The sequence below is a fragment of the Myotis davidii genome, unplaced genomic scaffold (assembly GCF_000327345.1).
Source record: "Myotis davidii unplaced genomic scaffold, ASM32734v1 scaffold713, whole genome shotgun sequence".
Classification (NCBI taxonomy): Eukaryota; Metazoa; Chordata; class Mammalia; order Chiroptera; family Vespertilionidae; genus Myotis; species Myotis davidii.
The window spans coordinates 717724-728799 of record NW_006285038.1 but is presented as its reverse complement, the minus strand read 5'-3'; the positions used below and the strand labels follow the sequence as shown (position 1 = coordinate 728799).

Genomic DNA, 11076 nt, shown 5'->3' with positions numbered 1-11076 from the left:
TTGCTTTTCAGAATTATAACTAGAGGCCCAATGCACAAAATTTATGCAAGGGGCTTGGCCCTCACAGCCAATGCAACTTCACTTGGCTCTTGCAGCCCCAGCTTTGTCTGGAAGGTTCTCCGGAAGGACGGCCAGTCTAATTAACATATTACGCTTTTATTATTACAGATTCTAGGCTTTGCTTAGTAATTTGCCCCATAGTTTTATTTTGGCATTTGTAGCCTAAATTAATAATTTTAAACTTTTTTCATAATATCTTATTTTTCATAATATCTTATTTTTCTATTGCACCTTTAGAAATAATAGGTATCCAAATTACACTGATATAATTGGTTATGACTTCCTTACTGCAAATAATTAATGGAAACCCTGTTATTGACGCCCTGGGAATGCATATACAGAGATTTCACAATTTAATGGTAAATAAAAATAAATTGTTAACTGTTGATGTATTAATATCATAATAGTATGTCATTTAGAATATGACCATCAAACTTAATTATTTTAGGTATATAAATACAAAAATTGGTTTTGTATTCGTTACTACATTATAGAATTATATTTTAACTTTTGATATTTAAACTGTAATGACAAAATGCAGGAATGTATTTTATGTAACTATAAATATTAATATCTTTACTTTTCTAATTACATAGGTTTTGATTCTTTTTTTTTCTCTTTTCTGTGTTACAGTAAATGAGGGAGGTATTAAAACAGCTTCCAATTTATGTCCAGATCCAGGTGAACCAGAAAATGGGAAGAGAGTTGGATCAGATTTTAGGTAATATTAAATTGTTTATTTCATTATTTTGTTAAAGTTTATTTTAATTAAAATTTAGTTGATGTGTTACTATTAATACTATTTTATTATTTTAAAGTATCAAATGAAAAAAAAACTTTAAAGAGCACTTTTGGAGTTTAAATGATTAATTTCTCATCATGTACTAAGAGAAATGATGGGATTTGGATTTGAAAGACGTGAGTTTGAATCTGAGTTCTCCTGCTTATTAGTTGTTTGATATTGGGTAAGTTATTCACTTTTGTTTGTCTGAATTTCCTTCTATGCAACATGTAAATCAAATCTACCACATGTGATGATGAGTTTGAAACGAGGTACTGCCTGTGAAACCTTCCTGCAAACATTTTTTTTAAATATATTTTATTGATTTTTTCCAGAGAGGAAGGGAGAGAGATAGAGAGTTAGAAACATCAATGAGAGAGAAACATCGATCAGCTGCCTCCTGCACATCTCCCACTGGGGATGTGCCCGCAACCCAGGTACATGCCCTTGACCGGAATCGAACCTGGGACCCCCCAGTCCGCAGGCCAACGCTCTATCCACTGAGCCAAACCGGCTCTGGCCTTCCTGCAAACATTTTATATGTATTTTTTGGAAGTAAACATGAATATGTTTTATCACCATCTTAAAATATATTAATTTTGTTAGTTTTAAATTAAGTTACTAAGAACCTGGAGCATGTATGTTATATTTATAGTAGCCATTATTTTACATTACTAACAAATAATATTTTTAAAATCTTGAATGTTCAGTTGTCCTCTCATTATAGCATTTTACAAATAAAAATGTTTTAAAAATCTGTTCAAATACTAAATGATACTAAGTGACTTACTAAAATCAATTAAATTCTCACCTTCGATAAATAAAATTTATAGTTTATAGACTACAAAATGGTAAGCATTTACATGCATTCTTTATTTATTAAAAATTCCCAGCATATATTTATTAAGCCCCTCCTTACAAGTGAGAAAATTAACAATCTGTTTACCCAGCTAATAACTTGACGGAACTGAGATTTGAACTCATTACTTCCTGAATCTAAAACCTTTTAGTTACTACATTACATTATATTTTGAAGGCAAACTTCATTCAAATCCCATCTTCACCATAAACTATCTTGTCTTCTTTAAGAGTTTATTTTCTCATATCCTTGAGGGGAGGATTACAGGAGATAAGTTATGCGTGGTAGAAATCATAGATCTTAAAACAAGCACTCAATGCTAGCTTCTATTATAGTATGCTATAAAATGACTTTTATTAATGCTAATATTTACTTAGCCCCACTATTTGCCAAGATATATGGTTTATTGGAAATCAGTTTATTTTAAAGGCAATACAGTGAGTTATAAACCATTAAGTATAGTGGATTTCAAGTCTTAAGATCATCTTTCAATTATGTTTCAAGCACCACCATAGATATTAGGCATCAAGAATCCCACACAGGATTACATTAGAATATGGTCATCATCATTTAAGAATGTGCCTGGCCAGCATGGCTCAGTGGTTGAGCATCAACCTATGTATGAATCAGGAAGTCATGGTTTGATTCCCGGTCAGGGTAGATGCCCAGGTTGAGGGCTTGATCCCCAGTGAGGGACATGTGAGAAGCAGCCAATTTATGGTTCTCTCTCATCATTGATGTTTCTACCTCTCCCTCTCCCTTCCTTTCTGAAATTAAAAAAACATATATATATGTATATTTAAAACAAGGATGTATGAAATGTTATAGAAGCACAGACAAGGTATGGTGTTTTGGAGACTAAGAGATGAGGGTCACAAAATGCTAACATTGAACTGGTTCTAAAGGATTACTAGAATCTGGTAAAGATAGGAAGAGAAATTCAGAAAAAAAATATTCTTTATTTCTTTATCTATTGTGTGTCCATTATGTACCTGGCCTTGTACTAGAAACTGATAAAATAGACATAATACATGCCTTCCATATTTCTTATAATTTAAAGGCAGGAAATAAGAAAAAATGAACACATGTAGATGTAATCACAAATTTATAAGTACTATAAAGTAAAAAATAAATTAAAACTGTGTTCTATGAGAGAGAGAGAGAATAAAACTGTCATGGTGGGAGCCCACCCAATTTAAGAAGGTCCCACTCTCATATTTACTGGTGTTGACACTATTACAGATGTCCTTCATTTTCCCCACCTTTGCCCACCTCTACCCAGGCTCACCCCCCCTTCCCTGGTCTTCGCCAGACAAGGAAGGGGGATTCTCAGAGTGAGGAAGAGCTTGATTAGCTGTTCCAGGAAAGTAAAGATCAGAGAGTCTAAAAGCATCGAATGAAGTGGAGGAGATAAGCGGGAAACCGGATCTCTTTTGCAGAGGAAGCTAATTGGCAGCCATTCAGCCTAATATGAATTGAAGATTTTTTAAACAGTGCTTTTATAATGTGGGAGCTAATATTTAAAAATCAACAGAGTTCTCTCTCTCTCTCTCTCTCTCTCTCTCTCTCACACACACACACACACACACACACACTCTCTCTCTCTCTCTCTCTCTCTCACACACACATACACACACACACAGTTTTTGCACTACCTGTTAGACTTAGCAACTGAAACAGCTGTATGTACATGTTAACATCTGGTACAGCCAGTGAACAGCTGCTCTCTTTGGGCTGAGAAAGCTCTTTCTGCTTCACCATGGTCACCCCTAGGCTACTTCAGTCATTTAGGGCACCTACCTATAATGGGACTTATAAAGAGTTGTAAGAGGGTGGCCTAGCGCAGCTTATATTTTCAGTTGGTCATGCTTTGTATTTTAGATAGATGGATTCAAGGAAAGAGAAGTTTTAGTTAAAAGGATACTGAAGGAGTCTGGGTGTAAGATGGTGGAGACTTGGACTCCAGTGGTGATGTCAGCAAACTAAACAGATTTAAGATATATTTTGAAGTTAAAATTCTAGGTATTCAATGATAATTTGATGTAGAAAGTAAGAAAAACAAAAAATAATGGAGATACCTTTTTTTTTTCAGCTTAAAGATTGTTCAAATGAAAATCCAGAGGTTTGAGGAGAAAACTCAAGAGTTCTGTTTTGATATTATAAACAAGTGGGAGTATTAAGTTTGTAGTTGAACATAATTGATATCCAGAGATTGTAGGGAATCATCAGCATTAGATATTGTAAAGAATATTAAATCAACATGAGTTGATTCCATTAATTAGATCATGTAGAATGATAGGAGAATCTATGACATAGTCCCAAAAATCTATGCTATTTGATTATTTGATAGAATACAAGGAGCAATCAAATCATGCTTATGAGTGGCAAGAAAATAATAGTGAGTGGAGCAAGAGAAGGAACTGCTAGTTTCAGCCCGATCCCTGCAGGCCAGGCTGAGGGACCCCACCAGTGCATGAATCTATGCACTGGGCCTCTAGTATGCATATAAGATCTCTGGTTAATCTCTTACCACCCTCTCCCTTACTCCCATCTCTTTGAGATTCATCAGTCTGTTCCATATTTCCATGCCATTACACTGAGCATCTGCCTGTTGGTGGTCAGTGTGCGTTAGAGCTACAGTCGAATGGTCGCTTAGGCTTTTATACGAATATATAGATATGCATAACCCATGGGCACAGACAATAGTGTGATGAAGGCCTGTGGTGGGGTGGGAGCAAGGTGGAGGGGACAACGGAATGGGACAAAAATGGGAGACATATAATATTCTCAACAATAAAGATAAATAAAAACAAAGTGAAAAACCTTCCTAATTTAAGCCACTATCATCGCCCTTGAACCATTAAAACAGCACTAAATTATCTGTCTACTACTCTTGTTATCTATGATGCATTCACTAGAGATAAAAGAGTGATTTTTTTCAAAACACAGATCTGATCATCATTCTCTGCTTAAAATCCTCCAATAACGTCCCCTTTGGACTTGGGATAAAATTGATACTCTTAAAAGTAGTCCTTATAGAACCTGCTCTGTTTTTCTCTCACTGAGCCCGTTTTGGATTATTCTCCTCATATCCCACTCTGATCCAGCCATCCCGGCCTCTTTTTAGTTTTTGAAACATATCTAGCTTATTCATACTTGGGGGCCCTCTGGCAGATGCCTATTCCAGTAATGTCTCTTTTTTATTAAGATGTCAGATTAAATGCAACCAACCTCCCTAACAAGTCATTTTTTTTATTAACTTTATTTTTACATGCTGATGCAAATGGTAAGAATCCTTCTTTTTTTACAGCAGTGTAGTATTCCATCGTGTAGATGTGCCACAGTTTTCTAATCCATTCATCTGCTGATGGGCACTTAGGCTGTTTCCAGATCTTAGCTATGGTGAATTGTACTGCTGTGGACATAGGGATGCATATATCCTTTCTGATTGGTGGTTCTGTTTTCTTGGGATATATTATTTTTTTATTGTTGACACTATACAGACGACCACATTTTCCCCTCCTTTGCCCACCTCCACCCAGTCCCCACCTCTACCCCTTTCCCTGTGGCCATCACCACACTGTTGTCTGTGCCCATGGGTTGGTTATGCACATAGGTTCTTTGGCTAATCCTTTCACCTTCTTTCATCCAGGCATCCTTCCCCATCCCCTCTGATAGCTGTCCGTCTGTTCCATGCATCCATGCCTGTTTCTATTTTGTTTGTCAGTTTATTCTGTTCATTAGTTTCCTCTAGCCAAGATCTGGAAAGAGCTAGAAAGTCTTTTCTGACCCCTTTAGACATTTCTCACTCTATCTTTGATATTATTTCTCTATAGTATTTGTTATGGGATACTGTTCTACTTGTGTATTCATTTGTTTACTATCTCTGTGCTGGTCCCTGATCTGATTGCTCTCGAATTCACTCTAGACCTTCCCTGCTCTGCTGTCTATCATGGGAGAGTTAGGGAATTAGCCTTGTAGGCTCAGTTTCCTAGGCTTCTTGCTGACTCTGACCAGTCACAGACACTAGCTGGAAACTGAAAGATGTAAAATAGGGTGAATCCAGGCTCATCTCCTTCTCTCTCTCTGCCTTGGAGGCTCCTGGACATGGCAGGCTCAACTGTACTCTCACTTAAAACACACACACACACCCACACACCAAAAACAAAAACCAACACCAAAACTAACAACAACAAATAAATCCATCTCCTGAGTTCTCGTTACACTAATCTCTGAGTGCAGGCTGTGTTTTAAGTGCCCCCGCTCTTTCATTGCCCAACTATAACCAATGTCTCGTAGTAAATTGCCTCCCTTGGAAAGGCCTAATGCGATTTCTATTTTGCATTTGGATCTTCACTGATAGAGTTTGTCTATCCCCACTGGAATGCAAACTCGATGAGAACAGAACCTGCCCTGCCTGGTTTATTTATTTATCGGCATGCTTATAATGCGTGGTTTAAAAAAGAAAACTTTTCTTTTTGGCATAGACCCAGAGATTAAGATAGTTGTACCTAGCTTAATGAGTTCAACCTTTTTAAAGTATGCAAACTAAGCTTTTATCAAATCATATTTTAGAATGATAAGATCTCATATTAGATAAAATTTTCAAGTAGTTTTTTTCAGTGAGCCTAAATATATAAATTCCATATTCCTTTTTCCAAAGTACTTAGAATCAAAGGATAATAAAGAGGGCAGAGTCTAACACTGAGCGAGGTCTACAAACATTACAGTTATTCAATTTAATGAACATTTACTACATGCCTACAATGTGTCAGACATATCAATTGCTACAGATACAAAGATAAAAAGGGAATATTTGATTGTATAGAAAAAAGTTTATGATATACTCTGATGTGAAATAACAGATTTTCAGGGTGAGGGTGGGCCATAGGCAGAAACACAGAGCTCTGTAAACCATACTGTTGTTGAATGTAAGTACAAAGTGGAGAGGTAGATACAGCCCATGAAGGAGATTGCTAAGTAGACAATGGATTTGGATATATTCCCAACTGATGGAATAACACCATGATTTACACTTTACAAATACTATATAATTTTAAACAAAAAAAAAGGGAAAGGCAAAATTGTATGCCATAGGTAACTTGTTAAACTCTTTTACATAAATATTACAAATAAGGCAATACCCAGTGACCATTTTACAATGATTATTTTTTCCAAATAACAAGAATTGTAGAAGAAGTTCTTTCTGGCACAGATTCAGCTCCTCAGTAATGACAATTAGGCCTGAGCTACTTGCTATCTTTTAAAACATTTTTCTTCATAATTCTTTGTATATTAGTTTTGAATCTTGTCCTGAATGTCTCATGATGGTGAAATGGCTGCTATTCCTCTTGTTCCTGATATCAATCCTCCAGATATCAAAACTAAGAGTAAACAGTTCTCTCTTTCTGAGAACTTAGCTGATGTGGCTCACTTGGTTAGGTGTCATTCCAAGCACCAAAAGGTTGCTGGTTCCATTCCTGGTGACAGCACATGCCTGGGTTGCCAGCTTGATCCCCAGTAGGAAGCATGCAGGAGGCAGCAGATGGAGGTATTGCTCACCCAGCAATGTTTCTCTCTCTCTTCCTCTCTAGAAATCAGTGAAAAACTTAAAAAAAAATAACAACAAACAACTATGAAATATTTTAGGTATATTTGTTTTGGTGAATTTACTTTAATAACAAGGAGATTGATGCATGGAATGTTACAGCTATAATGGAACTAGAGACAATCAAATCCAATCTACTTGAAATTTTCCTTGGTGAGCTATCATGTCGATAAACTGAATTTGAAAAATTGAGTTTATTTTATATGATAGGCTTAATATGGCAGTTGCAACTTAATATGCCAAATTTTCTTTACTAACATATACAATAATTTATTAATTGTCAACATCTTTATATAGGTTTGGAGATACAAATATTACATGTGATAGTCAGTGTTCAGTCTTAGTTGTACTTCCAATCTGTAAAACATTGAACGTTCACAAACAATGACGTAGTTGATCTGTGTATTCCTCTTTGCACTTTAAATATCACACACAAAATGACTTGCATAGTTTTATTATTTGGTGAGAGAATAATTGGTATTTGTAACTGTTACAGCAGTAGATCAAATGGGATTTTAAGTAGGAGAGCGCTTTATAAACAAGAATCCCCTATTCAAATATTAATTCTTCATATTCTTTTCAAAAATTTATTCTAAGATTTTAAAAAAGTGATCACCTTGGATATTTTATAACATTGTGTTTGACAAGGTTCAGTTGATCTGTGCCTCTGGAATATCTTCTTACTTTTACTTTAACTCTTTAAAATTCCACTTAAATTGCTCTTTTCCTCTAATGGCCAGTCTTAAACACAGGTGGCAGTCATGGTGGGGGGGGATTTTTACAGTTAATTGGTTACAGATATTAAAATACCAAAGTTTTACAATTATTGAAACTGAAAAAATTAGGGACAAATAAGGTTATCATCATTGCATTTCTGAGTTCATGCTAATATGGGGAAGAGGAGAGGTATAGAACTGAGTACAGACAGAACTAACACCATGTGCAAGTATATGATGGTTATTTGTGCCGATGCAAGGCATATTTTATGGATGCCCACCTGTGAACTTCAAGACAGCCCACGGTGGAAACCATTAAGAAGCTTTGCAACCTAATACCACAGGAATAATACTTTTCAGACCCTACTTTTCTTGCTAATTTTATTTTACATTTTGATTTGTAGGGACTATATAATCAGGTTATAATTCCTAATTGCATAAACCACTCTCTGTCCTATGGTTATAACAACAAAAATGGTGTGAAACATAGAGTTTTTCTAGCAATACTATTTTAAATGCTTATTAATCCCAAGTAATTTAATCCTTACCAATTGTAAAAACTCCTATCACAGAATAAAAATGTCTGCCTAGATTTTAAATAAGTTTTATTTTGTCTCTTAAATGTGTGCCTATGTTGTGATTTTAAAAAATATTATGTCACTTCATAACTCTCATAACTACTAATATCCAAAAGCACTATTTACTAATTTATTTCTTTTCTCCATCACAGTATATTATTATCCTACTATGTGCCTTTTTCTTAGTTGCTGACATCGTTATAGATCTGTATGGTTCTTCACTTGTAATGTAAAAACACTGTTTATCAAGTGAACATCTATAAGAAAATCATGGTCAAGTAAGACACATACTTTGATCCAGCAGATGTTGAGTATCAGATGTAAACAAAACAAAACCAAAGGAAAAAATAGTACATAGTGGTAAGGACTCCAGAAAAAAAAATAAGAGCAACAAATATCAAGATAAAAGTAAAAACTTTGGTTGCCACTTTTATTCACTAAAATTGTATTGAATTTTAAAATCTGGATGTAAATAATGAGGAGAGGTGTACAAATCCAAAACCAGGTGGAGAAATAGCCTTTTTAAAAGAAGAGATCATTGTTTTGAAATTAGATTAAAAACATGTTAACAATTATAGCTTAAAGTAATTTTCACTTTTTATTGCTAATCTCCATTTCAACTTGTGTAATTTTAAAAGATAAAAAACATGTTATAAAAATTTTCTATTACAAATTTCATTTTAGTAAAAATTACCTCAGACTTTCTATTTTGCAATTAATTTTTTTTTTGAAATTTACTAATATAAATACATTCAGAGAATCATTTGACTTTTAAAGTTATTAAACTCGTATTTACAGGTCATTTTGATACTTAGTTTCTGCATGTTTAATTTTTCTTTTTAATTTAGAAATGACTTGCAGATTCACTAATTTTTAGGTCATTCTGCATGCCTAAATAATTTCTACTTCTATAGTGATAATTTTTAAAAATGCACATTGCTTTAGTGCGGAATTTCTGTATTTGTCAGGATATCTGGACCTTTAAATCAAACACACACACACACACACACACACACACACACACACACACAAAACAAACAAAAAAAACAACAACCTAAAACTAAAAAAACACCCCACATAAATACAGATTCACTCTTTATATAATGCTCTGAAGATTCCTTGCTCCATATTCCTTAAATGCAACATCATGTCTTGTGTTAAAATATGGGGGGAGATGTCATATTTTTTTATTCTTTTTTTTCTTTATTGATTAAAGTATTACATATGTGTCCTTATCCCCCCACCCCTCCAGTGTCCTCCCTGTGCCCCCCACTCATGCCTGCACCTCCTTGGTGTCTGTGTCCACTGGTTAGGCTAATATGCATCCATACAAGTTCTTTGGTTAATCTCTCCCCCTTACTCCCACCCTCCCCTACCTTCCCTCTGAGGTTTGACAGTCTGATCGATGCTTCTCTGTCTCTGGATCTGTTTTTGTTCATCAATTTATGTTGTTCACTATATTCCACAAATGAGTGAGATCATGTGATATTTATCTTTCTCTGACTGGCTTATTTCGCTTAGCATAATGCTCTCTAGTTCCATCCATGCTGTTGCAAATGGTAAGAATTCATTTTTTTTATCGTAGCATAGTATTCCATTGTGTAGATGTACCACAGTTTTTTAATCCATTCATCTGCTGATGGGCACTTAGGTTGTTTCCAAATCTTAGCTATTGTAAATTGTGCTGCAATGAACGTAGGGGTGCATACATCCTTTCTGATTGGTGTTTCTAGTTTCTTGGGATACAATCCTAGAAGTGGGATCACTGGGTCAAATGGGAGTTCAATTTTTAGTCTTTGCGGAAACTCCATACTGTTCTCAACAGTAGATGCTCCAGTCTGCATTCCCACCAGCAGTGCATGAGGGTTCCTTTTTTTCCACATCCTCGCCAGCATTTGTTTGTTGATTTGTTGATGATAGCCATTCTGACAGGTATAAGATGGTACTGCATTGTCATTTTGATACGCATTTTTCAAATGATTAATGAATTGATGATAGCCAGTCTGACAGGTGTGAGATGGTACCTCATTGTTTTTTTGATTTGCATCTCTCGGATGATTAGTGACTTTGAACCTGTTTTCATATGTCTCCTGGCCTTCCTTATGTCCTCTTTCAAAAAGTATCTATTTAAGTCCATTACCCATTTTTTGATTGGGTTGTTTATCTTTCTTTTGTTAAGTTGTATGAGTTCCTGTAAATGTTGGAGATTAAACCCTTACTGGTGATAACATTGGCAAATATGTTCTCCCATGCAGTGGGCTTTCTTGTTGTTTTGTTGGTGGTTTCTTTTGCGGTACAGAAGTGTTTTTTTTATTTTATTTTATTTTATTTTATTTTATTTTGATGTAGTCCCATTTGTCTATTTTCTCTTTGGTTTCCATTGCCCTAGGAGCTGTATCAATGAATATATTGCTATGACAAATGTCTGCTACTTTAGTGCCTATGGCTTCTTTAATATTTTTATTTTTTTCCAT

The 11076-nt window shown here is 35.0% G+C and overlaps 1 protein-coding gene across 1 annotated transcript in view; it reads left to right on the top strand.

The window, feature by feature from the left end:
- The window catches only part of LOC102765647 (CUB and sushi domain-containing protein 3), a gene marked incomplete at its 5' end in the record, with an annotated part of 698415 nt that overhangs the window by 189331 nt on the left and 498008 nt on the right, over positions 1 to 11076 (top strand). Inside the window, one exon of the mRNA XM_006755250.2 lies at positions 694 to 781. Coding sequence (XP_006755313.1) covers positions 694 to 781 — 88 coding nt within the window. The remainder of the gene's footprint in view (positions 1 to 693; positions 782 to 11076) is intronic.